We start from the raw sequence: 23,256 nt of genomic DNA, 5'->3' as shown, positions 1-23,256 counted from the left end.
CCGCCAGTGTGGTGACAAATGGCCAGTAGATGGAGGGAGCACACTGTGACAGAAAACAAGCAGAGCCTGCAGAATTTACTGAACTGAGGCTCCAGTCATGTAGGAGGTGATTAGCAGGGACAGGATGAGTAGATTGTCACACAGACTCCCTGTCCATGTAAGGGCATGGGATGCTCCTGATCCACCTCGGCCTGATTCATTTCCCCAGCCCTGATCCCACCCCCACCAAAGCTGTGAATGGGCTCCTGAAAACTTGATCATCACACACAGTGATGCTTACAGGCCCTTCAATGTATTCCCTTGTTTGGTCATAGCACCAGTGGAACATACAAGATCTGCAAAGCGAGCAATTAGGAAGGAGAAAGAGGGCACCCTCGGCGAGATCAAGTGGAACCGGATCCTGGGGTAAGAGCCACTTGGGAGTGCATCCAGCTGGACCAGGGCATGCAGCAGTGTCCTTTGTATGTAATCTTAGGCAGGAACATTTTAAACTTGGGTGAAGTTGTAGCTGAGAGATGGCCAGGAGAGCTGCAAACCCACTCCTGAGCCATCTGTTTGCTGAAGTGCAGAAAGGCTCATGAACCACATCTTACAGTTACCTGCCTCACTCTTCCAGCTCTCGAAGGGTGGCAAACAGAGATCTGGCAACTTCAATCAATGCATTTCACAGAACAGGGACAGAGCCCACAGCCTTTGTGATGTGGTTTTCTGTGTGAGCAGCCTGATTATTTTTTTCCTGGACTGGAGGAAGAGGAAGTGGTGATGGTCCTGCCCTACAGCCAGTTGCTAATGCTAGTGTCAGCCCCCAGAAGGGCCAGTGATGACCTGAGTTAGTTGTGTGGGGAGTTTGCTTTGGAAAGGTGTCAGAGAACGGCTTGGGAAGGAAGAACTGAGAGAGGAGGACCCTGAGCTGCCTGGGGTAAGTGTTCACTGCCACATTTGTTCTCTTTGCTGCTGCTCTTACAGGGAAGCTGCAGCACACAGAGGAGGGGCCACAGCCTATACAATTGCTGTGTAATGAGGTTAGCTTTTATAAGAGTTTAGTTTTAATAACAGGAGGTCACAATTATATTCCCATGCCTACTACCATGTGATCCACATAAATTATGCACAGCAGAAGAAAAATTAAAAGTCTTAGTGAGTGTGTAATGAAATTTTAAAAAGAGAATCAGATCTAAGATTGAAGTGCTATAATTGTAAAAACCTTTTTCAGTGTAATGTTTCCTTGCAACTGTGGCCATAATGACAGTTTTACATGATCAGGCTATTGCACCAAATAGTCTGGGCTATAAATCTTGTTGCTTTATTATGTAGGAAAATCCCTCAAGAATTTCTCCCGGTGTCATCCATTTGCATTATATTACTTAGAGACTGTAAGGTTTTAATAAACAGTAGGAAAAGTGAGGTCATGCAAGATTCTTTCAGTACTTCCATATGTTTTTTGAAAAAGAAAAGACCAAAAAGTAAAGGGAAAAACCCCAAAACAATCAATGAACACAGAAACTTACAATTCCATTCTGTACACTGAAGCCCAGCTGGTATTTTAAGTCTGGCCGTTTTATGAGGACAGTAGTAACAGGAGGACAGCTGACAATGTTCAGTTTGACTTGTGTCTGATTCTTGAGTCCCTGTAAGACATTCCAAAAGTCAGTATTTCTGAAATGAATCTCACTGTGCCCTCATCTGTGATTTCCTAATTGCGAGAGCATTAAGCAGCTGATCTGAGAAAGACCAGTGAGAGTTAACAGAAATTGATTGTTAACTTAGAGATACATTTCTCTTATTTATTTCCCAAAATATTTGGCTCAACAGAACATTAAAATTTTGCCTGTAATTACTACAGAAATTTAAACAAGTCTTCCAATAAGAACAAAAACTGACTACTGCTTGCTCTTTCCCAGCATCTGGCTAATTAATCTCCTGGTTCTGCTGCTCTTGGTAAATCTGCAGGGACATCAGATTTAGTCTCCATGACTAAAGATAATGCATTCTGAGATTCCATCGTGTCTGCAGGTTCTTCATCTGCTCACTTGATCTGTCCTGCAGTCTTCCGGCCTCCACCCATTTTATCTGCATGGAACCCAAAAATGCATAGGAGATTTTAATCCTTGTATTTTATGCTGGAGGCTGTGAGGAAGCTTAAAACTTTGAAGACAGCTGAGTAACTTAATTTAGGCAAGTTTTACAGACATGGCCTCATTTGTTACAGGCCAGTAACAAGACTGCAGTCATGTTCTCCAGCCCTAAATTTCTGTGCATTATCACTCCTGAATCTCTGATTCTGCTTTTTGTTAATGACAGATTACTGGGTTTTTTTGCAGTGATATGGAAAATTGTATCTGCTGGAAATCTACAGGATCACTTGTCAGAAGATTACACCTGTGTTGTCCTACTATCTACAGCATAGAGTTGTAAGTTTGGGGTACCTTTATGATCCCTTGGCATGTTGCTAGAGGTAGACCAACTAAACTGGTACCATTAATGGACATAATTTGGTCTCCAATGCTCAGTTTTCCTGAACGTGCTGCAGGGCCTCCGTTCATCATGTTGGCCAGGATAACGGTGGGTAGAATGGATCCCCATCCAGATTCCACAATCACTACCCCAAGAATTTCTCCCTTCTGTTTTTCTAGCTGGAGCTGCAATTAAAAAGGAAAAACATTTTTTTTTTTTTGCTTTGATTTGTCTGACTTTGAGTATGAGTATCTCACTTGTTCCCAAATAACATCTAAAAATCACAAACCAAATTCTGTTCTTTGCCATTAGGTAGTAGCATGACTTCAATGTTAACTGTGGAACAGTTAACAGCTGTTTCTTCTCAGGGGCATCCTCCACTTGTTTGTTGAAGAGGTTTAATAAGCAAAGCACTAACACATGGTTAACTCTGTAGGAAGTGGTGGAACTGGATGCCAAGGGAATGAATGCTAAGGCAGTTTCTGCCCGTGGAACCTGGCAGCCAGAGGGGGAGGCTCTGACATTTTGTGGCTAAGGCAGTGCCTGCCAGCCAGGCTTTGTTCAGCTCCACTCCTGCCAGTACTGCTCAGGTTGTCTCTTGATCTCGGGGCTTGTCTGTCCTTCTTTTCAGGCAAGGATCTCTTTATTATTATTATTATTATTAACATTATTATTATTAACATTATTATTAACATTATTCTTATAATTATTATTATTAACATTATTATTATTATTAATGTTGTTCATTACTGAATATACTTGTGCCTAGCATGTTCATGTAAGATCCCTGATGTAATGTAAAAGATGCCTTCTTCTGAGCTGTCAGTAACCACAGCACTGCTAGCACCTATAAAGTGGAGTAAGAGTTTAAGTGGAGAACGTGCCCTTGAAGCAAATACAGGGAATTATTTTCCCTCAAATGTGGAAGGACAGGGAATGCTGATGGCCAGCCGACTTCTGCTGAGGTTATCTATTGCAGAAAACCACAACTCTGTCAGCTCTTTCTGTGTCAGTACTTAGGTGAAACGTAAAATCACCTTCCACTGTGTGCTGTGAATAGCACAGAGCTTATCTAGCTCAGATGTAAATGTACTTTATTACTGTTCTGACCTATGGAAACAGAAAGACCCTGAACATGAAAACAAGAAATCCTAATAACCCAGAAAGCTGGTTTTAGTACACAGGACTGACGAAGGACACATCTTGAAATTCTAACATCATCCTTAAAAATGCAAAAAATATTTCTGGGAATATTTCTTTTACTCTGAAAAAAAAATTAGATCAATCTGAAATGAAAATCCAAAACTAGTTTACCTCTTTGCAGTTTTCTGAATTGGAGAAGTGTATGAGATCATCATTGTACATCTCTTGGGTATTGATGATGTCACTGTATTCTTTCTGACTGAGATCCTCTGGGTTAATTCCATTGGCTCTTAAAAACTCTTGGTAAGCCACGCTGAAAGCCTGACCAATTGACTGAGCTATGAGCTGTGCCTGAAATGTAGGAGAAAGCAGCTCAGAGAAAGGACAGATCAACAGTTTACCAGTGAAAGCACAAGAAACCAGGAGAGAGATTGGATTTTAAAACAGAATCAAAATAAGGATCCTGCAAAGTTTCTGCATTAGCATGGATATAAAGTCACTCTAAGGTCTGTTGTACAGAAAGAACCCATTACTTCCAAAATCAAATTCCAAACTCCATTAAAATCCCCTGCTGCTCTCCCCTCCTCAGTACACTGCAGCAGCAAGCAGCCATATGCTGCTCATGTAGCCATTCCAGTGAGCACTGGAGAGTCCTGGCTCCAGCCCAGCACGGAGCAGAGCTGGTGGAAGCGTGCTACCAGCCCTGCCTCTGAGCCCAGTGTGCCTGCAGAGCTGGTGGAAGCGTGCCACGAGCCCTGCCTCTGAGCCCAGTGTGCCTGCAGAGCTGGTGGAAGCGTGCCACGAGCCCTGCCTCTGAGCCCAGTGTGCCTGCAGGGCTGAGGGGAGCAGGGATGCTCTGCCTGCACATGCCTGCACAGACATGTGTGCACTGATGATTCTGGTTGTAGTGTCACCTGCTGCTCCTCCACCCTGCCTTTCCAGGACTGCAAACACTGCTTCAGCACAGCCATCTGCTGCCCTATTACTGCCACGATGCCTGTCCCACACCCCAGCAAACCAGGAACACCCCTGCTTACCCACTGCACATCCAGGACAGCTATTCCCATTAACACCTTGACTAGCAATGTCAGGGATCATTTCAGGAGTGTGGCCAGAGCCACCATTAAAGCTTGGTAATATTGAGAACACCCATTCAAAAGCCCCTGTCTTTCTTAAATTTTGGAGCACTTATCTGCACATTCCACTAGATGGCAAGGAAACACAGAGAAACAGAGGAATATGTACTTTTTCTACACTTTTCCTACATTTGAATTATTTTTTTCCTTACTCTGGGTTTACTGCAGCTCATAGGAGAATGCCATATTGAGTTTTGTGTATTTGTGGATCATCACTTGTGGGGTCATTGGGGCGTATGGGTAACTCCTGTTGATATGAGACATTAATTGCACCTCACACGCCCTAAAAATATTACTAATCAGACCTGTATTCTGGAAATGCAACACAGCTTCTTAGACAGTCAGTACCTTTGAAATGCATTTCAAATGCATGGAGTTTTCTGGCCATTATAAATCTGTATCTTCTTATAATCTACTGATCAAGTGTTTTCTTTGATGCTAAAAGGCTGTTTCTGTATTTCATTTGTGCTGCTGTACACTAAAGCAGCAACCTGCTTGACTGGAAGTGACTTTAGAAAATCAAGGACATCAGTCACAAATTGTTTCTTCAAATTTTAAAGCATGTTTTCAAGTCTTTGCTCTATACCTAGAGATTTGTACAGAATCACAGAATATGCTGAGTTGGAAAGGAGCCCACCAGGATCAAGTCCAGCTCCTGGCCTTGCACAGGATATCCCCAAAATTCCACCCTGTGTGCCTGAGAGCATTGTTCAAACGCTTCTTGAGCTGGGTCAGGCTTGGTGCTATGACCACTGCCCTGGGCAGTATGGTAGTATAGAAGTCACTCAGGACATTTTCATATAATTCCATTATTAAAGTTCATCACTCATTACTGGTCCTTCTGATCTCCATTGCCACTGCTTTCTCTGTAGTTCATCCTCTGCTTTTGCCTTTGTTCTACATTCCCAAAACCAACATCTCCAGATGTCATGCTCTATTCTATTGCTGCCAGTAACAGTCAGTTCTTACATCTTAATTTCATCTCTATCTCTGAGGTCTTATGAATGTTTATGAAAGCATTTTGTACAACTTAGAGATAATGTAATTAAGTTGCTTGGAAAGGTCATCCAAGCAAAGCTGTGACAGAGCTGAGCTAAGTGGGTCTCAGAACAACCCCAGTCCAGCACTCTAACCTTTAGACAATGCCATTTCTCCTTCATAGGCTTAATTGCTTTAAAATAATGAAAATGGATTGCTTAACTCAAAATATATGCAACCTCTGAGTTATGACTGTCTGACCCAAAGAACTCCATTCTTTTTTAATTGGTTTTATGTATAAATATATACCTAGAAATTATATCTACAACTGTTCCTATAATAACAGTGATGACAAATACTTAGTACTGCCTCTTACTGTCAAGTTAGAAACAGACAACAAATTTTGCTTTTTCTGTTTTACTGGCTTGGTATATTTTTCCATAAATGTTTTAGGTTGAAGTCGCTTCTCTGCCACTTCAGACAGAAGTACCCAATTCACTACAATCCCAAACCCGGATATACAACAGCAGTAAAGCAAGGTTATCTTCTTTTGTCACAAGAGGTATGGGATGGCACATCAGCACTTTTCACAACAGTGAAACAGGATGTACAGCAGAGATGGACAGAATTCCATGATTCTATATAAAAATTCGAATTCGTAATCTTTGCTAGGGATGTAAAAAAGAGAACTGAAAAATGAACAGCTGAATGTGTTCCTAAACACCAAAGGATCAAGTGGCATGTTTGAGAGTACGTCCAGCTACAGTTCAGTAGCCACAGGGAGCCAGGACTGGGTAGAGGGCAGCCTTGTGCAGCCCTGCCAAGGCAGTAGAAGCCACTTGGCTTCAGTTAAGAAGAAGTCCAGAATGGTTCCACCTCATTCCAAGTGCCTGGAGGCATGTATGTGTCATTTTGTGCCAACCCACTGGACTAAAGGATATAATCCAGGATGAATGATCAATTTGATATCCCACAGGTTAATTTTGCCCATGAAAGGCCGTAGACTTCAGAGCTCTCTCCATGACCTATGTTGTTTAAATAAATTGCTTCCATTTACTTACATCCTCTGATTCAAAGACGTGGCAGATCATTTTGTACTGCTTCTTGCCTTCCTGGGCGCCAGGAGTGGTTTCGATGCAGTCCTGGGAGGCGGATCTGGGCATGCGGCGCCGCGCCATCAGCACCACGATGTTCCCGATGTCGGCGATGTAGGAGATGGTGCGCAGCGCGTGGTCCATCATTGTTTCCTGCACGGAGCAAGGACAAACAAAGCAGTTCTCCATGCCTGCTGCTCTCCTGCAAATACTGCATCTGCCCTCTCCTTGACAGCCTGCTGCTTGAGAAAGACAGAAGCTACAGAAGCACTTCCTACGGGCCCAGACCGGATATTCCCCTCCACAGTCAAAGGGAAGCAGAGCAGCTCTTTAAGTGATTGGCTTCAATGGAAGTGTTGCCTGAGCAAATACAGCATGGTTGCTACTGTAAAGCAAGAATGAAGAGCTGTGCTACTGTTTTACATTTATTTTCATGCTGTTGGAAAATTATGTTATTTCTTTACACATTTTGCTGTTGTTAGGATCAACTGTACTTAAGGCAATAGAAAAGGCACACCTGAAATCTGCTTCTGGCTGGGGTCACTGTGATCAGCTTGGAGGGTTTTCCCAGGTTTTATCTATTGCTCAAACTAGAAGCAACCAGAAGCATAGTAGTTGTACTGATCGAACTACTTGAGGATGTGTCCTGACCATCCCTGTCCCTCACCCTGAACAACTAAAATTGTTGCATCCACAAAATTCCATCTTAATTGGAGAAAAAAAAAAAAAAAAAAGTGGTACAAGATAATTCCCAGTTTTAATAATTTATATAAGCAGCAGTGTTCTTTATGTAAACAGCTTGGCACTAGTTTAGCATCAGTTGAAAAATTTTCTAAGGCCTAAGGAAGAAGGATTTTCTTCAAGTCAACAACAGTAATTGTTTTAAGAATTTCAGTACAATTTAACCTGATAGACAAAACTGCAAATTATCATTGTTTCTTAGAACCACTTGTCTTGCTGAAGATAATCACTACCCATAAAATTATTGTAATAATTCTTCTCAGGCTTGAGATAATGCTTATCCCTAACCTATGAAAAGTAATGATGGTTAAGAGGTGGTTTGGGGAGTGTCTCTAAGGGCTGCGGGGGCTCAGGAGCACTTCTGTCAGAATGGAGAAATGTTTTATAATGGACATGTCTCAGCAGGATGTTGGGAGCTCTGCAGAGATAAGAGATAATTGCTTTTCAGCAGTGTGCACCAGTATTGTGTAAGGGTGTAATCATACATGCAGTGTGCACAAGAGTGAATGCATTGGGAAAATGAAGGCATCTCATCTCACCTGCCAAGAAAGCCTTTCTGCCCATATCATCACACAGAGGCTACCTGAATGGTTTGAGTTTTTTTATTTTCCCCTTGTAGGGGTGAAAGCAATCATTCCTCCATCCCTCCCACATTTTTCCTGTTAAGAGTAAGGCAAATACTATCTAGTGACTGTAAACATGAGTATACTTTTGACTCACTTGTGAGTCGACTTTTTCCTTTGGCTCTCTATATTCCATTGTACTCAATTTTCCATTACCAATATCTCTTTTTCACCCCTCTCCTTTATTACTTTCCCATAAATCCCTCCATCTCCGCCTATTTGCCTCTCTGTCCTTTCCCTTATCCTTTTTTGAGTCCCATCTATTCCATCCTTGTTGTCCTTATATTTGTCCTTAGAAATTCAGCCTCTCTCATGCTTTTCTGAAGCCATTGTTCTCTTCTCCTGTCTAGATTGCCATTTCTCAGATTCCCCCTTCTTTTCCTTAGAATTCTTTTAGAATCTTGTTTGTTGCTTCTCTTGAAACACAAAGAACAGCTGAAGGTAAAAACCTAAGCATTCCTCCAAGCTTTGAAGTGCTGTAGTCCTGGGGGAGTGTGAAGACAGCCTAATGAGTCAGGCGATTTTGTGGAGTCAGTCATGCACCAGAGGCTCTGCACATACACATTTGTGAGCTCTACATCTTTATTTTTCTTTCTTCATTTCTCCAGTTGCTTCACTCCCAGCTTCTCTTCACTGACTGAGCAAGAAGCTGGGAGAAGCTGCTGTGGCTTCTGCTGGTTTGGGGCACTGAATGCAACCCCAGAAAGCTGTGGCAGAGGGAACAATTCCTGTCCTATCAATAAGGCACGTGGCCAAACACAAGGCTGCTCCTGCTTCATCCCTACTGAACAGGTGCTCAATGGCTGAATGTATTCAGCAGCTAAATGCATGAGCACCCAGGAAGTGGCAGGGGTGCATTTCCTGGTGCTGTTCAGGGAACAGAATCACCACTGCTGGCTCTTTTCCAGCTTGGCAATGCACCTGACTGCTGCTGCTCAGCATTTTGAACCTTGCTGCATGTCATTTTCTGAATAGGAATTTTACATTTTCATTCAGCTGTTGCTTCACGTGAGCTATACAACACTACAGATGGATTAAAACACATGGCAGACTGCAGAAACAGGGTTTACGTAATTGATAAAGCCCTGAAAGTACAGATTGTCTCTGCCAGCTGCCACCCCAGCTGAAATAGACCCATGGTAATTATACCAGCCAGGAACTTCACTAGCACTGAAAAGTGTTACCAAGCCAAAAATGCTAAAAAGTCATGGGAATAATGCTGTTAGAGTGCTCTGAAAGACACGCTGTAAAAAAAACCCAAACAAAACCAAACCAACAAACAAAAAACACAAGAAAAACCCCAGGGTAAACACTAGAGAGCTTGGAATTAGAACAATTTCCACTATCACTACTTTCATCTGGTTGAACAGCTCAGATATTAGACATCACTCATGATGGAGCATTGCATTTTGTATCACTACAAATCTCCGGGGATCAGAACAGTAAGATGCCAGTTCCTTTGGCAGTGTTTATGGGATACTTCAAAGGACCTTCTCTTTTTATTTTTAAAAACATTGGTGTTCAGCTGAAATGCTGAACTATTTAAAGAAGTAAGAAGAGTGACTTCCACTAAGACTAATCCTTACTCATCAAAGACACTGTACCTGTTAACTGCCCTACATTCCAGCTATAAACTCTAGCTCTCCATTTATCAATAACTGTCTGTAGTCATCTTTGCACTGATAATTATGAGCATCTTATTTTCTGCTAATGCAAAAAGTCGTCATCAGCCTTGATAATATAATCTCTGGATGATGCATGTTTGCATTCTTGACCATGAGGTCAAGAAAAGGCTGAGCCACAAGTGATAGTGGTATTGCTTATGGTGGATAAAGTGCAGTTTCAGGATGATATATTGTTGGCAGGTTGCAAATATTGCTGCCCATGTTAGATGGGCTATTCCACTCATCTGGCTCATCTCAGGGGGGTTCTAGTGGCATGTTAAGGACATTTGCTTATATTAAAAGAAAAATAATCCATTTTCTGGAGATCCTATTATTACCCTCACATTAAAGGATAGTAATGCTCTCCTGAATTTCAGGAAGAAGAAGGTGCTTCATAGTTTCCATTGTTAGAAAACCAATTATAATTAAAACCAAACCCCTAAATTTAGAGTGCTGTATTTATCTTTGTTGAAGTGTCTCCTATAGTTTCAGCTCATTTCTTCATTTAGCCATATTTCTGAACTCCTATCTGATACACCAAGTTACAAGTTCAATAGCCATCTTTTCTTTCTATTTTCCAATTTGTTTATGAAAATACTGAACAGTACTACATTAGAGAAACATGCTTGTGGGTCTCACTCTGCCTTTTTCTCTTTACATTGCCACATAGATGATGATATATCAGACATAACTACACTCTGAAGTTTTTATAAGCCTGCTTCTATCTCTAGATATACATCTAGATAGTATAATCTTGAAAATATTATATTATATTAAAGCCTTGTTTAAGTAGAGATGACATGTGCTGCTTCTGTGCCATGGACAAATATATCCCCTAAACAAAAGAAAACTTGACTTGACATGATTTACTTCTGACAAAACGTTGCTAAAATTGCCCTTTTCAATGCCTCTCATAAGAATGACAATTTGAATACTTCCTGTAAGTATGATCAAAGTTATGAGATCTTGTGTGATTACTAAATACTGGGATCCATGTATAAATTATATGTATTTAGTTGTAAATTTCTCAAAAACTGCTTTTTATGAAGGGCACCTCTTGTTGAATAGACAAGCCTTCCTAGAAGATGAGGCAGATCATTGCTGTGGTCCCCAAATGCTGCTTTTATATGAACGATTAATAATTTATCTCAGGCAAGAGGACAGTGGCTCAGATGTGATTTATGGAAAAAATTGAGATTAGATGTTACAAATGGCAGGATATGAATGGCTTAGTCAAAGCAGCAAATGATTTCCCTGTTAGACTGTAAATCTGGGTTCTGAAGCTGTTCCAGAGGAGTGGTGTACATGCATTCTGAAAGGCTTTTGAATATTTTTTAATTGAGTTGAATTATAGCTCAATTATAGCAACATCCAGACATCTTCCAGTACATTAAATAAGCAAAACAGGTGTCAGTCTTGTCAGTCTGTTGGCAAGTGCTAGAACAATAGGAGCTCTTTCTGAATATTCTGAGTACCTGAATACAACGTTCAATAAAGTGTCCCACTAATTGTATAAGAGCACAGTCTAACTCAACATTATTCTCCAGGAGTTTAAATCCAACTTACCTGCGTGTCTGCATTTAGAACTTTGATTCTCTGTGTGGAGATGAACAGATCCACTTCAGTCAAGGCCTGGGAATCTCCCTCTGAGGTCTAAAAGACAGATGGTGTTTTACAAGGGAATTTTTAATTTTCAGAATGACAAATTCACTGACAGCTTCAAGCATAATGTGATGTGAGACAGCTGCACTTAAAACCATTACAGAGCTGGCTATTCAAAGGCATTTCTAAAGACATGCAAAGAGTACATTTATTGCATGGACGGAGTGAAGCCTACTAAGAGGGAATTTCTGGAGCCTGTGGGATTGACAGCTCAAATATTAAAATTCTCTATTTATAGTCAAAAAGCAAAAAAAAAGTATGGCTGGTTTTTCCTCACTTTCTCACTGATGCGCTTCAGTACTTGAGGCACCAGACTTGAGAAAGTAGAACTGAGAAGGTGACTTAGTTCCCATCAGCTGTTTAGCCCTTGCCACCTTCAGTGAGATCACCAAAAAAAGTGCAAACTGATGCTCAGTACTGTGGGAGGGTTTAGGGTTTTTTTTAGCTTTTTGGGTTTTTCCTAGAAAATAAAGAATCGAGCGCTGAACTAATGTTTCTCTCATATCAAAGAAGGCCATCAGGGGACTTTTAGACCACAGCTTCTTCTGGGCACTGCTCACTAGGGAAACACTTCCATACCCCATCAGAGGGCATGGTCACGGGGCAAGAGGGATTACAATGCAATGCCACGCTCCAGTGTGAGTCCTGGCTCTGTCCACTTGAGAAAACAGGAGAAGAGGTGGCAAAGCAGCTGCTGCCTCTCACTGAAGCATTGTCCAAGAGCTTCCCTAATTCTCTAGTCCAGCAGGAACATATGGATTCCTCCAGGCTGCTTGGGCACAGGGTCCACTGCAGCTGGTATTGAGCAGCACCTGTGGCAGCAGCCTCAGAATAAAGTGGCCACAGATTTTCTCAGCCTGGGCTAAAGGCAGGCACCAGCCTCCAGGTCAGACACTAGCTCATGATGAGAATTATGTATTTGCTAATCCTTTTTGGAGTTATAAAGGCTTAGCTATGCCTATAATTCATTTAGATTAATTTTATTCAAATTATCTTCCAGCAAAACACAAAGCAAGCACATATTTTGGCAGACGCTACTTGTGTTGCTTCCATCCTTATGGTGATATTTTTGTCATCTGTATTTAGTTATCTGAAGTATTGTTTTTAACTGAGTGCAATGTTTCCTGTATGAATTGTTCCAGCTACTATGTGGTGAATTTATTTTGGTTTTAAATATCAACAATAACTTAATAAATATACAGTAAGTCACAGGCACAGGAAGTAGTCTTACTGCTTTGGTTAGTAAAATCAAAATACACTCAGAAACATCTCCTAGATAACAATGGCTGTACATCTGGAGTAAACAAATCACAGGTATTCAACAGGAGAAGGGCAGCAGACAGGCACTCCAGCAAATGAACAATGAAGAAAATGAGTTCATTTTACTCCATTCACTATTCTGTGGACCAAAGAAGAAACCCAAATGACAACTTTATGAGGATCTGTAATGAAAGACATGACACTCCATGGAAAACAAGGACAACAAAAATATAAGTAAACATTAGCATTCAAGAAAAACAGTTTACACACCGCTTTTTTCTTGATTTTAGCCGCCTTTTGCATCCTCTGAGGAGTAGCATTAAAAAAAAAAAAAGAATGCAGACAGATGTACACAAAGGGAAAGAGAAAACACAGTGTGGGAAGTCAGGGAAACCTTGACTGTGAATCCAGACTGCTGAAAATTAAAAAACTGGGAGCTGTGGGGGAATGATGTGCAAGAGAGGAAGATTTGTTTATACCTTACACAGTTCTCAAGCATAATTGGATTTTATGGCATTGTGCACATTCACAATTGATTACAAAAGAATTGGTACCAAAGTGTTGTCTGTTATCAGCTGCTCCCAACACTTGTCCTGCCAAATTTACAGCAGTCAAAAATTGCAGCACATGCATCTTAAACCCAAGGTTTTGTCTCCATGTTGATCACACATCTACATGTAACTGTTGAACAAAACACAGCTCAAGCCCCCTGCCATGACTGTCTGGAGTACTCAGGTACCCCTGACAGACTGGGGTTGGTATTAATACATACCACAGGTTTTAGGGAGTTAACTGCAATCAACAATCACTTACTGTAGCTTGAGATATCACAATATGCTAAATAGAAAGGTTTGGAAAGTTTAAAGAACTGGACCTTTCTTGCATTCCACTTCTTTCTAAATGCTAAATCAATCATCAGTCATGACAGTCTCCTGCAAGTGGACTTTCCAAACTTGTTTCCTTCAAAACCATGCAAATTTTAACAATTAAATGCTTCATTGACTATGCACATACTTCTTCTCCTAGCATTTAAATCTGCCTTTAACAGTGTGTTTAGTCAGATGAGATATTTACAGCAGAGGTAAAATAACTTCTAAAATAAAAATCTACTACTTAGATTCTTAATCAAAACACTATTTTCTTTACACAGCTCTATGAAACAGTCTATTATACATTATTTACAAAGAAATTGTTCACTGTAAATAACACCAAATCCAAACACAATAGCAATTAATATTCTTGTCCTAAAAAAGTCATAAGTAATAGTATTGAGACTAATTTTCTCAATTTGGAGTAAGTTAAAGGAAGTAATAACAGAAGAGTAAAATGACAGTCAAACAAATATCCCAGTGCTTTGCCACTGGAATATTTTCTAATTGCAATCTGCAATTTGTCTCTTGTACTTGAATTTGTTAAACTTCCAAAGAATTTTGAAGAGACTCCAGAATAATTTCTATTTTGCTGTATGAATTTTTTACAGTGAGCACTGTAAACTGATGGTATTTACAATACTGATCTATACTTACCTATCTGCACCTCAGGAGAGGTTTATGGCTGCAGATCCTGCCCCATTGAGGGATCAGCTGTTCAAGGATCAGAGACTGCTCTACAGCCCAGAAAGATGCCCTACCTTGACACGGCTCACTGCCTCCTGGGCCTGCATCATGCGGATGTTTTTGGAAGGGTTGCGCTCTGACAGCAGCTGGGTGGAGCCCAGGTAATTGGCTGCAAAGATGATTCCATCAATGAGGTCCTCAGGTTCACAAGGTCCTGGAACTGACAGGAGGCATTTATGGTTACTGCCTTTCTAAGGAGTGGGGAGATGAGAAATTGAATAAAGGATATTGAGGCTTGAACAACCTTTCTAATACTGGGACTATGCTCACCATCCTCCTTATTCAGCTGTTAAACTTTACATCCAACTTGATTAGATTGACAGTAAGGAACAGTCATTCCAGAGTTTGGATGAAATCTCTTGATACTGAACATTTTTTATTCCTCAACAGTTTCATAAAAGAAATGTGCTTTGAGCTAGATCCACTTGATGACCTTCTAATGCATTTTTTTTAAAGTATAAAAATCTTGTGTCAGGAGAAAAATGACACTGAAAGGGAATGTTAATTTTAGAAAAGGCTTATTTGGTGTTCAATTTATTTATAATCAAGTCAATGTGGAAGATTATTATGTGGAAAGAATACATGGTAGCTATGCTGATTAAATGTACTGAAATAGTGGTTTACACATACATCTTTATGTGAGCTTTCCTATCCTTCATATTCCCATTCTAATTTAGCAAAAGTCTTCAAACAGAATATAAATATGATTAAAAGGCGTGACTTTCCTCTTCAGGCAGTGTTGCTGACACTTATTCATCCCTGCAGATCTCAAATCCACCTGCCAGGAATCTCAACCCCCAGCAAAACCCCACAGCCTTTGTAATTCAGGACTCAAGGTAAATAAACACATATATATATAATTACACCAGTCCTGTACTCTTCAGAGACCTGACATTAACTAACAATGCTCATGCAAATTGGAGGTATTTGGTTTGCTATCACACACCATCGTTTTAATCTTCATTATATACCACAGAACATATTTGATTTAGCTCACATCTGTACAAATCCAGTAATGGTCTAGATCTTCATTATACCTCAGAATAGAATTCTGTGGAATTTAAATTTTTTGAAGTATTGGGAAAGCATAAAGAAATATCTTGACAATCTCCACTAGAAGTATGAAAACCCTCAAAGAAATCCTTGAGAAGCCAGTAATTTAGAAATCACTGAAACTCTTCATAAAGGCCAAGTCTGTCAATAGCTCAAAAAACAATCCTTGTTCTTGCAGCCTTATTCACTAAAAGAAATCAAAGGAAATGAAAATTCCACAAGAGCTCTGTTCCTGTATCACTGCTTCTGTTTGCTTACATCTCTGTACCATTATATTTTTCAGCAGATGGATGGTGTATTTTGTATGGTGCCTCTTCTGATGGTGTTATTCATTTGTCTTTTCAGGTCTGAAGCAGTCTCATTCATCTGTACTTCTTCCAGCAGGCAACAAAATACTCATGTTGCATGATATTGACATCTTGTTTCAAGGGCAGCAGAGAGGGAAATTAATTAAGGACGTGAATTCAATGTTAAGGTAGCAAAACTTCATTAGATACCTGCATCAACACACTCACTCAAAATTAAAGTAGCTTTAATTTTGTTTTCTTTCATTCACTTCGGGCTAAGTAAATGAGGCTAAATTGAATCAAGATTGCTTTAACTCTGAAATAGGCTTACCCACATTCTAAATCAGTTTAAGTAAACTCCCTTAGTAGGTAATTTAGATTAATTTTCTTGGAATGTTTGTGTCTGAAGACAAGTAAAACTGCAATTCTTTGTGCAAATTCTCAACAATCATTACTACATCAAGCAAAATGCCCAGGGTATCTTTGGGGTCTGTACAACCTATGGATTCTACAAAGGAAAAAACCACTTATTGTGTCTTGGCTGTTTGTGACAGCAATGGGTGTTTTTAACTAATTTGTATGAAAAAAATCTTGAGCATGGAATAATCTAGGGTGTCAAGCATTTTTATAATCATAATGTTATTTATTTGGATTTCTTAAAGATCGGGGCTTTTTTGGTTGGATGTCATTGGTTGTCTTTTCAGAGCTTTAAAAAATGTTTTGCAGAATCATTATACTAGCAACAATCAGCTACATCATGTATAAATCAGCAGCATGCAGAGAATGCTTACAGCAGTAGATAATAGAGAAAAAAAAAGACATGTTGGGCAGAAAACATTTCCATCATACATTTCCCATCATGAAGGCAATGTAAACAACTGTCAGGTAAAACAAGACATCTCTTGGAAGGATGGAATGGTGCTGAAAATTGCCAGGGTCAAATTGGGTCACCTGGGTGTTTTCTTCTCTTATCTCCGTCTGCTTTAAATAATGCAAAAATGCAGACTTGGCTGAGGTCCCAGCTCATCAGAGCACTTAAGCATGCCCTTGACTGCAAGTGTGTGCAAAGGCTTACTGATGAGGAAGGGAATAAGAAACAGGTTTCAAATGTGAAGGTTAGTTTGATGTGAGCAAAAATTGGAATTTTGTGTTGAATATTGGTGCTTAAACATTAGATAACTATTTCTGAAAAATTTAACTGCAAATTTCTGCACTTGTCAAGGCAATGGAGATTACTTGGTTTTCTGCTGATCTATTAGTGTAACAAGTATAAAGATATTTCTAGACTAAATAGACTATGTACAAAAATTTTTTAATTAATGTTTGTACTCAGAAAATAAGAAAAAAGAAAACAACAAAAAATCAATAATTAGCATAACTGAATTCGTCTGTTAAGAATGCATTTTTACATCTGCCTAACATCATGCAAGTTAAGGATTCAGACAGTATTTAGAGACTGCACTCTGAGCACAGAAGTTCAGTTTCCTGCTGAACTATCAGAAGTCATTGAGACCTTAGGATGTGTGGCACTGCAGCAGATTTTTCATAAGGAGTAAATGGACACAGGGCATAAGTTACCTTCCAGAATGTCTATCTACTGCATCCATATTCTGACTGACTTCTTTACTTCATCATGCTTGTTACTGTATAAGGGAACAAGATTTATGGTGATAGGACAGAGTGCAGAAAAGCCAGAATCACTGAACATAGAACTAATTACTCCTATGAGCATGTATTGGTACTTCTACTGAAATAATTCTAACAGTAAAGGACATTTGGATATGATAGATTAAAATATATTTTTATGTTCATATGGCATATGACAAATATTATGTATCAATAGAAATATAGATATAACTACTGTAGTTAAGGAGTCATGCTGAAAGTGCTTTAAAACTGAATAGGAATATAACCAGAATATGGCTGTGGTATTTCTGTCAAAGCTCAGGGAACAACAGCAGTGTTAGCTGGCAGAATCTTTTCTTATGTGCAGAAGGGTCCTGTAGTTTTTGGGACTCTACATACAAATTAATAATAAAACCTGTGTTTTTCTCTGAGTTCAGAGAGCAGTCATGTAAGCTATCATAAGCTCCTAGTGAGCCATGTATTTATTTGTATTAGACAAGGCTATATAATACCTGCAACAGAAAAAGCCTAATAGACAGCTTATCCTCACATACTGTGCCACCACAGAAAAAATCAGAGCAAGCAAAATGATTGAACTAAAAAAAGGTATTGTATTATATTATGTAAAGGGTATCCTGACCCCTTTCCAGCAGAGTAGTGAGCTGACTAGTATGTAAAGAAAAAGACATAACCTTTTTATCCTAGTGAAATTAAAATATGCAGTTGTATCTGCAGCGCCGTGAGGGGGGAATTGTCTCGCCTGCTTTAAAGTTCTGTGCATGCTGGCCTTGCTTTATGCCTGTCCACTATGCAATCAGCAGATGCTTATTACAAAGCATCAGCTTGCTTTCTTGTCTCTGCCGCTCTTGGGGAATGTGTTTAAATGTACCTCTATGTAGGGCCTGTTAGCCAGTACATGCCAAGTGTTCCATGTAATATCCCTCAGATGTCAACATGAAGGGACAATCTTTGAACTTTCCATTTGTTCTAGTTCTTTAAGTAAATTACTGAAACAGAAAATGCTTGTCAAGATGGTGAGATCAGGGAATAAAAGAAAAATGTGTTAGATATCCTAATATTATTCTAAATTGTATGAAGTTTTCCCTGAGTTGAGAATGGCATTAGAAATTAAGTTTTTCACAATCTTTTAAGGCTTCTATTGTGTGTGTTCATGGCAGATCTGAGGGATCAGATTCTTGAAAATATCCTACTGTCTTTTCTCACTTTACAGTGTAGTAATATTCTTTGCAGGAAGAGCTGTGTGCATTTTCCCTGTAAAAGGTTCTTCAGCTGTGTGTGAATCAGAGAATGGTCATGTTTTTCAGTACAATCCTCTTTTATTTCTGTCCACCTGCTTGTGCTAATAAATTGACTTATCTTTCTTCAAACACAATACATGTAATATCACTGCAGAAGAGATTGAAGAAAAATGTGAAAGCTTTGCTCCCTGAACAGAGGTTGGATTACCATTGTTTGGTCAGTTTGGGACAACCTTTCCATTTGTGCTGACAGCTGAGGTTTCCAGAGTTCAATAATGGCCCTAAAGAACCCAGTGCTCTTACACATTCATAAACCTCCTGCTGGGGCCCACTGTTACACCCTTTTTAACATCTTCCAGATGTGTAGCCATTCTTCATTTTCACCTGAATCCTTCTGGGAGCTCTACCTGCTTCTCATTTTTTATCACCACTAGGCTCCCATTGCCATAAGGAGGGTGAAAATGTTAAATACTTCCATACTTAGACTTCTCAGCTATGTTCTCTTGGGTTTGGTTTTTAAAACTGTGATTTTTATATATATTAAAGTATTTGCTTCCACTTCGTCCTACTTTAATTATGGATGATGTCAAACTTACCATCAACAAAACTTGGAAAGGAAGACACTTTCTTTGTCTGTTGAGAAATAAAAACGGTATAGCTGTAACAAAGTAACTTTCACACAATGAAGTGAATTGTTATTATATAACAACACTATATAAACAATATATAAACAATATATAAACAATATATAAACAGATAACCACTGTCACATAGACACTGTTTAGCACACAGAACACATTACATCACAGTCATTAACCCAACCTAACTGTTACACAGTGCTCTGTACTTAGGGGTCCCCAGGTATTTTAAGGTCCCATCAAACAAAAAAATAAAGGAGGCAGGGGGCAGACCATGAAAATGGCCTAGGAAGTCTGATGTCAAATGAGCAATACAAACCAGCAATTCCCAATTCAACCAGTTGCCTACTAGATCACATTGCCTATTAGTGATATCCCAAATTTCCAATAAAGAACATTTAGCAATGTTTTACAAAGCAAGATTCTGGGCCAGTCAATGAAAAGAACTGTCCCTGACTGCTCAGTACACAGAATTACACTTAATCTTAGCAGGGGCCATAACAGTGCTCTTCTTAGGCTATTGTCCCTAGAACAGATACAGGCCTTCCATTCTTTGTCTTTTGCCAGCCTCCTCAGTTGTTCCCATTTCCAGGAAAGAGGCTGATTTCTCCATTATGGGAAAATGCTTTAGAAATGTGCCTCTTCATTAATGTAACAGGCTACAGACTAAATATGTTATGGTTTTGAGATAAGAGACTTCTGCTTTTAAGTCTCAATTTCATTTCATTTTGTCTAGCCCCAAGCCCAACTCATTCTGCATTCTCAGATGTCTTCTTTACTCCAGTCTTCAGTGACAAGAGCAGGTCTGTCTATCACTGTGTCTCTTCACAGCTGACTAAGCCAGGACTGACACTGGAAGGGGGTGGGGGAGGAATGGAAGCAGAACACAATTTCTTTTGGATTACACTTTTGCACTCCAATAACACAAAAAGAGAACTTCTGAAGTGCTCTCCCTACTCTGCATGTCATCAGAAAATTTTAGGCTTGAGTACATGCCATAGACAGTTACGTAAAATGAATGAGGCAGCAAAAAATCATGGGTATAGTTCAAAGCGTTCTCAGAATAGGCAGATACGGTGTTTATTGTCAGTTCAGGAAAAGAAAGGGAGCTTAGGTTTGTGTGTGTGAGAGGGAGAAGGCTGACAGTGTGAGGGCTGCTTTCCCTGCTGGAAGCCTGGCTGCAGGAAGCCAGGCAGCACAACTGGCTGCCCCAGGTACCTACCTCAGGGGGATTGTTATTGTCAACTGGGCCATTGAGGTCTGAACGCTGCTGCTTCCTGGGCTGCTCTAAACCATTGCACATCTGCAGGAAGAAAGAAAGGATTTCACATCCATTACATCACATCCAACACTACTTATCTGAAGTTAGTTATGTACAATCCATATTCATTACTGGAAAATATTATAATGTGATAAAGCAGTTGGAATTTCCTACTGTAATTTAGCAAATATCAGTTTCACATAAAAATGTTAAGCTGTTTAATTATAATAAAGTATCTGCTTTGATGTAAATAATAAGACATTTCAATTATCATTAAGTAGCAGTTACAGTACTGATTTAAATATAAATTATTTTATGTCAATGCAAATTTTTCATATGAAATTAAGTCAAATGCTATCATGTCCAAATAAATCAGAAAGCAAAGTCAGAATTTTTAAATGTGTTTATTCTCAGTATTGTACAGAATCAAAACAGCCTTAATAGCCGTCTGAAAAACATCTGATCTGAAAAACAGAGTTCTAGCACTGAATGTAGGATCCTAGGTTTGTGGGAGATACTTCATGGCATCTCCTTCCTCGTGGGCCGAGCAAATCTACAGGATGCTGGCAGTACAACCTCAGGCTTCAGAAGAAATGTGAAAGAGAAAATATCATACACAAAGAAAACACTCAGTATTTTAAACTGCAGAACACTCCTTTTTTTCCTGTTCCAGTAGTCTCAGAGGCAGAATTTCTTTTCCAGAACTGACCCAAGTCACACAGCAGCAGCACCCAGCATGGAGAATGGCCATGTCCTCTAAGTATCAAGAAAGTGAAGTTTTCATGGCTCAGATTTTTAGTGTTACAAATCTGGAAAACCAAAGTGATTTCTGGAACAAATTTTTATGATTTAGGATATTTAATTTTCCCTTTTTTCTTAGTTTCCCTATAATGTATAAAAATAGGGCCAAAATGCCACTTCCAGTGTAAAGCTTCAGAAATAAAAACTTGTATCAACAGTTATGCAAATGGAAACCACCAAGGATTATTTGAAAGGGTCAGCCTGAATGTTAAGTGGGAATGTAACTCCTTGGCTTCTGACTTTTAAACACGGTATGTAGCTGGAGGCAAAACAGGTCTTTATGTTCACCTCTAGACAAATTATTCCCTATGACTAATACTTAATCAGAAGAACAAAATATGCTAATGAAGCAGGCACATTAGAGCTCAGTAATGACAACTGTCAGGTAAGACAACATACACAAAGCAAAGATTCACCCAAGTAGTAAGCAGGATTTTAAGAAAGAAACGACTATCTGATCACAGGAAAAAAGGTCAGACTTCACACTCTTCTCTCACAAAGATTCCATTACTTATGTGTTAGTTTAGTGGTGGTGCTAGTACACGTCAGGAGTGAAAAGAAAAAAATTTCTGATGAGTAATTCCAAGTAAAAAAGTCAAGTTTGGGAAAAGAAGATTCAGAGTAAGTTGAGAGATCTAAGCATTCCATAAAATTATTTCAATACTCTTATCAAATTTCAGTAGACATTAAAATAACTTCCAATTTATTTTTACCACCTCAAATAACCTTTTTTTTTTTCTTTTGTCCTTGCATATATTTAAAATTGAGAACCAGCCATGATGAGTTTCAGAGAAAAAGCTCTGCTGAATTCTTCGGGAGATGTAATTAGAGCACATGCTGCCTTCTGATTTAAACTTCCTAAACAAAGGAAACTTTGTCACTTATGCATCTTTAGGCAGCAGACATTGATTTTACTGTCGACTGGTGTCAGGAGCTGACTGCTAAAACTCTGTGACTTGGCCAATTAGCACAGAGAAACTGGTTTTGCTTGAGACTGTTTGGACTGTTTAGCACTTTGAGTAAGTACTTGGTAAGCTTGGGAACTGTCACTTGGTAACAGATATTTATTAGTTCTGCCCCACAGCTGCCAAGAACACACAGGAGAATACAGAAACCTGTTTGATACTCTTCATTTACACCCATTTGTGTTTTCTACAAACTGTTTTCAAATGCATCCCATAATTCACAGACTAACTTCCAGCAAGGCATTCCTAAAAAACATTTTCTAAACTGCCTATCATAGTAGTTTCTTCACACTGTCCCAAAGGTGAAATCTTTTATGGACAAAAGACTCTTGGATTTGGACTCTGCAGTAGCAGAGCACTGTCCCTGTGCTGAGAGAAGGAAATAAATATTTGTGTCAATACTGAGCTCTACCAGCACAGGCAAGGGAAGCACAGAAGCAGCATTGACGTCTGCAAAGCTTTTGGAGGGGGGAAAAGAGATAAAATACAATGGCTTCGTTAAATTTTCTTCCACAGATTTTTGAAGGGATCTCTAGTCTGTCTCTGGATTTCCATGTTGAAGAAGTAGAAGGACACAGCCTATGTGAAAGTTGTGCAAGCAGACTGACACTGCAGCAGCTCGTGGTGTCCCTACTGGGGCAGTTTGTGTAAGCATATTTGGTTAGGTTCTCAAAGGTATGCCAGTGTTATGAAAGAATGATTGAGAAATGAGAAGCAGCAGAATTCAGTGTCACAGGCAGCATCATTAAAAAGCAGACTTTCCTCTGAGGTCCTCCTTTGTAAAAGAGGCAAATTTCATGGCAAATTCCTGTTTCTTCAAAAGGTTAGAGGTGGGGTAGGTGTTGGTGCTGTTAAAAACATTTTCTTTTATTGTTGGTAAATAGGATTTGATTGAATAAGATAGGAGAGGACACATTCTCAGGAGCCTGAAATCTACCTTGAGTAGACATTAGGAACGAGGGCTGATTGAAATGTCAGGGCTCAAGCATTGAGTC

The 23,256-nt window shown here is 39.5% G+C and overlaps 2 protein-coding genes across 11 annotated transcripts in view; one reads left to right on the top strand and one right to left on the bottom strand.

The window, feature by feature from the left end:
- The window catches only part of FAM189A1 (family with sequence similarity 189 member A1), a 126,065-nt gene extending 119,301 nt beyond the window's left edge, over positions 1-6,764 (top strand). For 6 of the 8 annotated variants that reach the window (XM_038146684.1, XM_038146678.1, XM_038146682.1 and 3 more), the window contains 3 exons: positions 741-919; positions 2,322-2,411; positions 6,165-6,764. The gene's annotated coding sequence lies outside the window, so the exon portion shown is untranslated. Of the gene's footprint in view, positions 1-740; positions 1,503-2,321; positions 2,412-2,890; positions 3,111-6,164 lie in introns of those variants that run through there. The other 2 variants (XM_038146680.1, XM_038146679.1) reach the window with 2 other exon arrangements.
- Positions 1-23,256, bottom strand: part of APBA2 (amyloid beta precursor protein binding family A member 2) — an 81,378-nt gene that overhangs the window by 7,225 nt on the left and 50,897 nt on the right. For 2 of the 3 annotated variants that reach the window (XM_038146675.1, XM_038146674.1), the window contains exons 3-11: positions 20,457-20,537; positions 19,193-19,229; positions 14,386-14,531; positions 13,026-13,061; positions 11,400-11,486; positions 6,773-6,958; positions 3,769-3,948; positions 2,427-2,639; positions 1,509-1,628 (exon numbers count right to left, since the gene is read on the bottom strand). In XM_038146675.1, coding sequence (XP_038002603.1) covers positions 1,509-1,628; positions 2,427-2,639; positions 3,769-3,948; positions 6,773-6,958; positions 11,400-11,486; positions 13,026-13,061; positions 14,386-14,531; positions 19,193-19,229; positions 20,457-20,537 — 1,086 coding nt within the window. The remainder of the gene's footprint in view (positions 1-1,508; positions 1,629-2,426; positions 2,640-3,768; positions 3,949-6,772; positions 6,959-11,399; positions 11,487-13,025; positions 13,062-14,385; positions 14,532-19,192; positions 19,230-20,456; positions 20,538-23,256) is intronic. The other variant, XM_038146676.1, reaches the window with a different exon arrangement.

Source organism: Motacilla alba, chromosome 10 (genome assembly GCF_015832195.1).
Source record: "Motacilla alba alba isolate MOTALB_02 chromosome 10, Motacilla_alba_V1.0_pri, whole genome shotgun sequence".
Classification (NCBI taxonomy): domain Eukaryota; kingdom Metazoa; phylum Chordata; class Aves; order Passeriformes; family Motacillidae; genus Motacilla; species Motacilla alba.
Note: the sequence above shows the minus strand (reverse complement) of the source record. Positions and strands in the feature narration are given on the sequence as shown.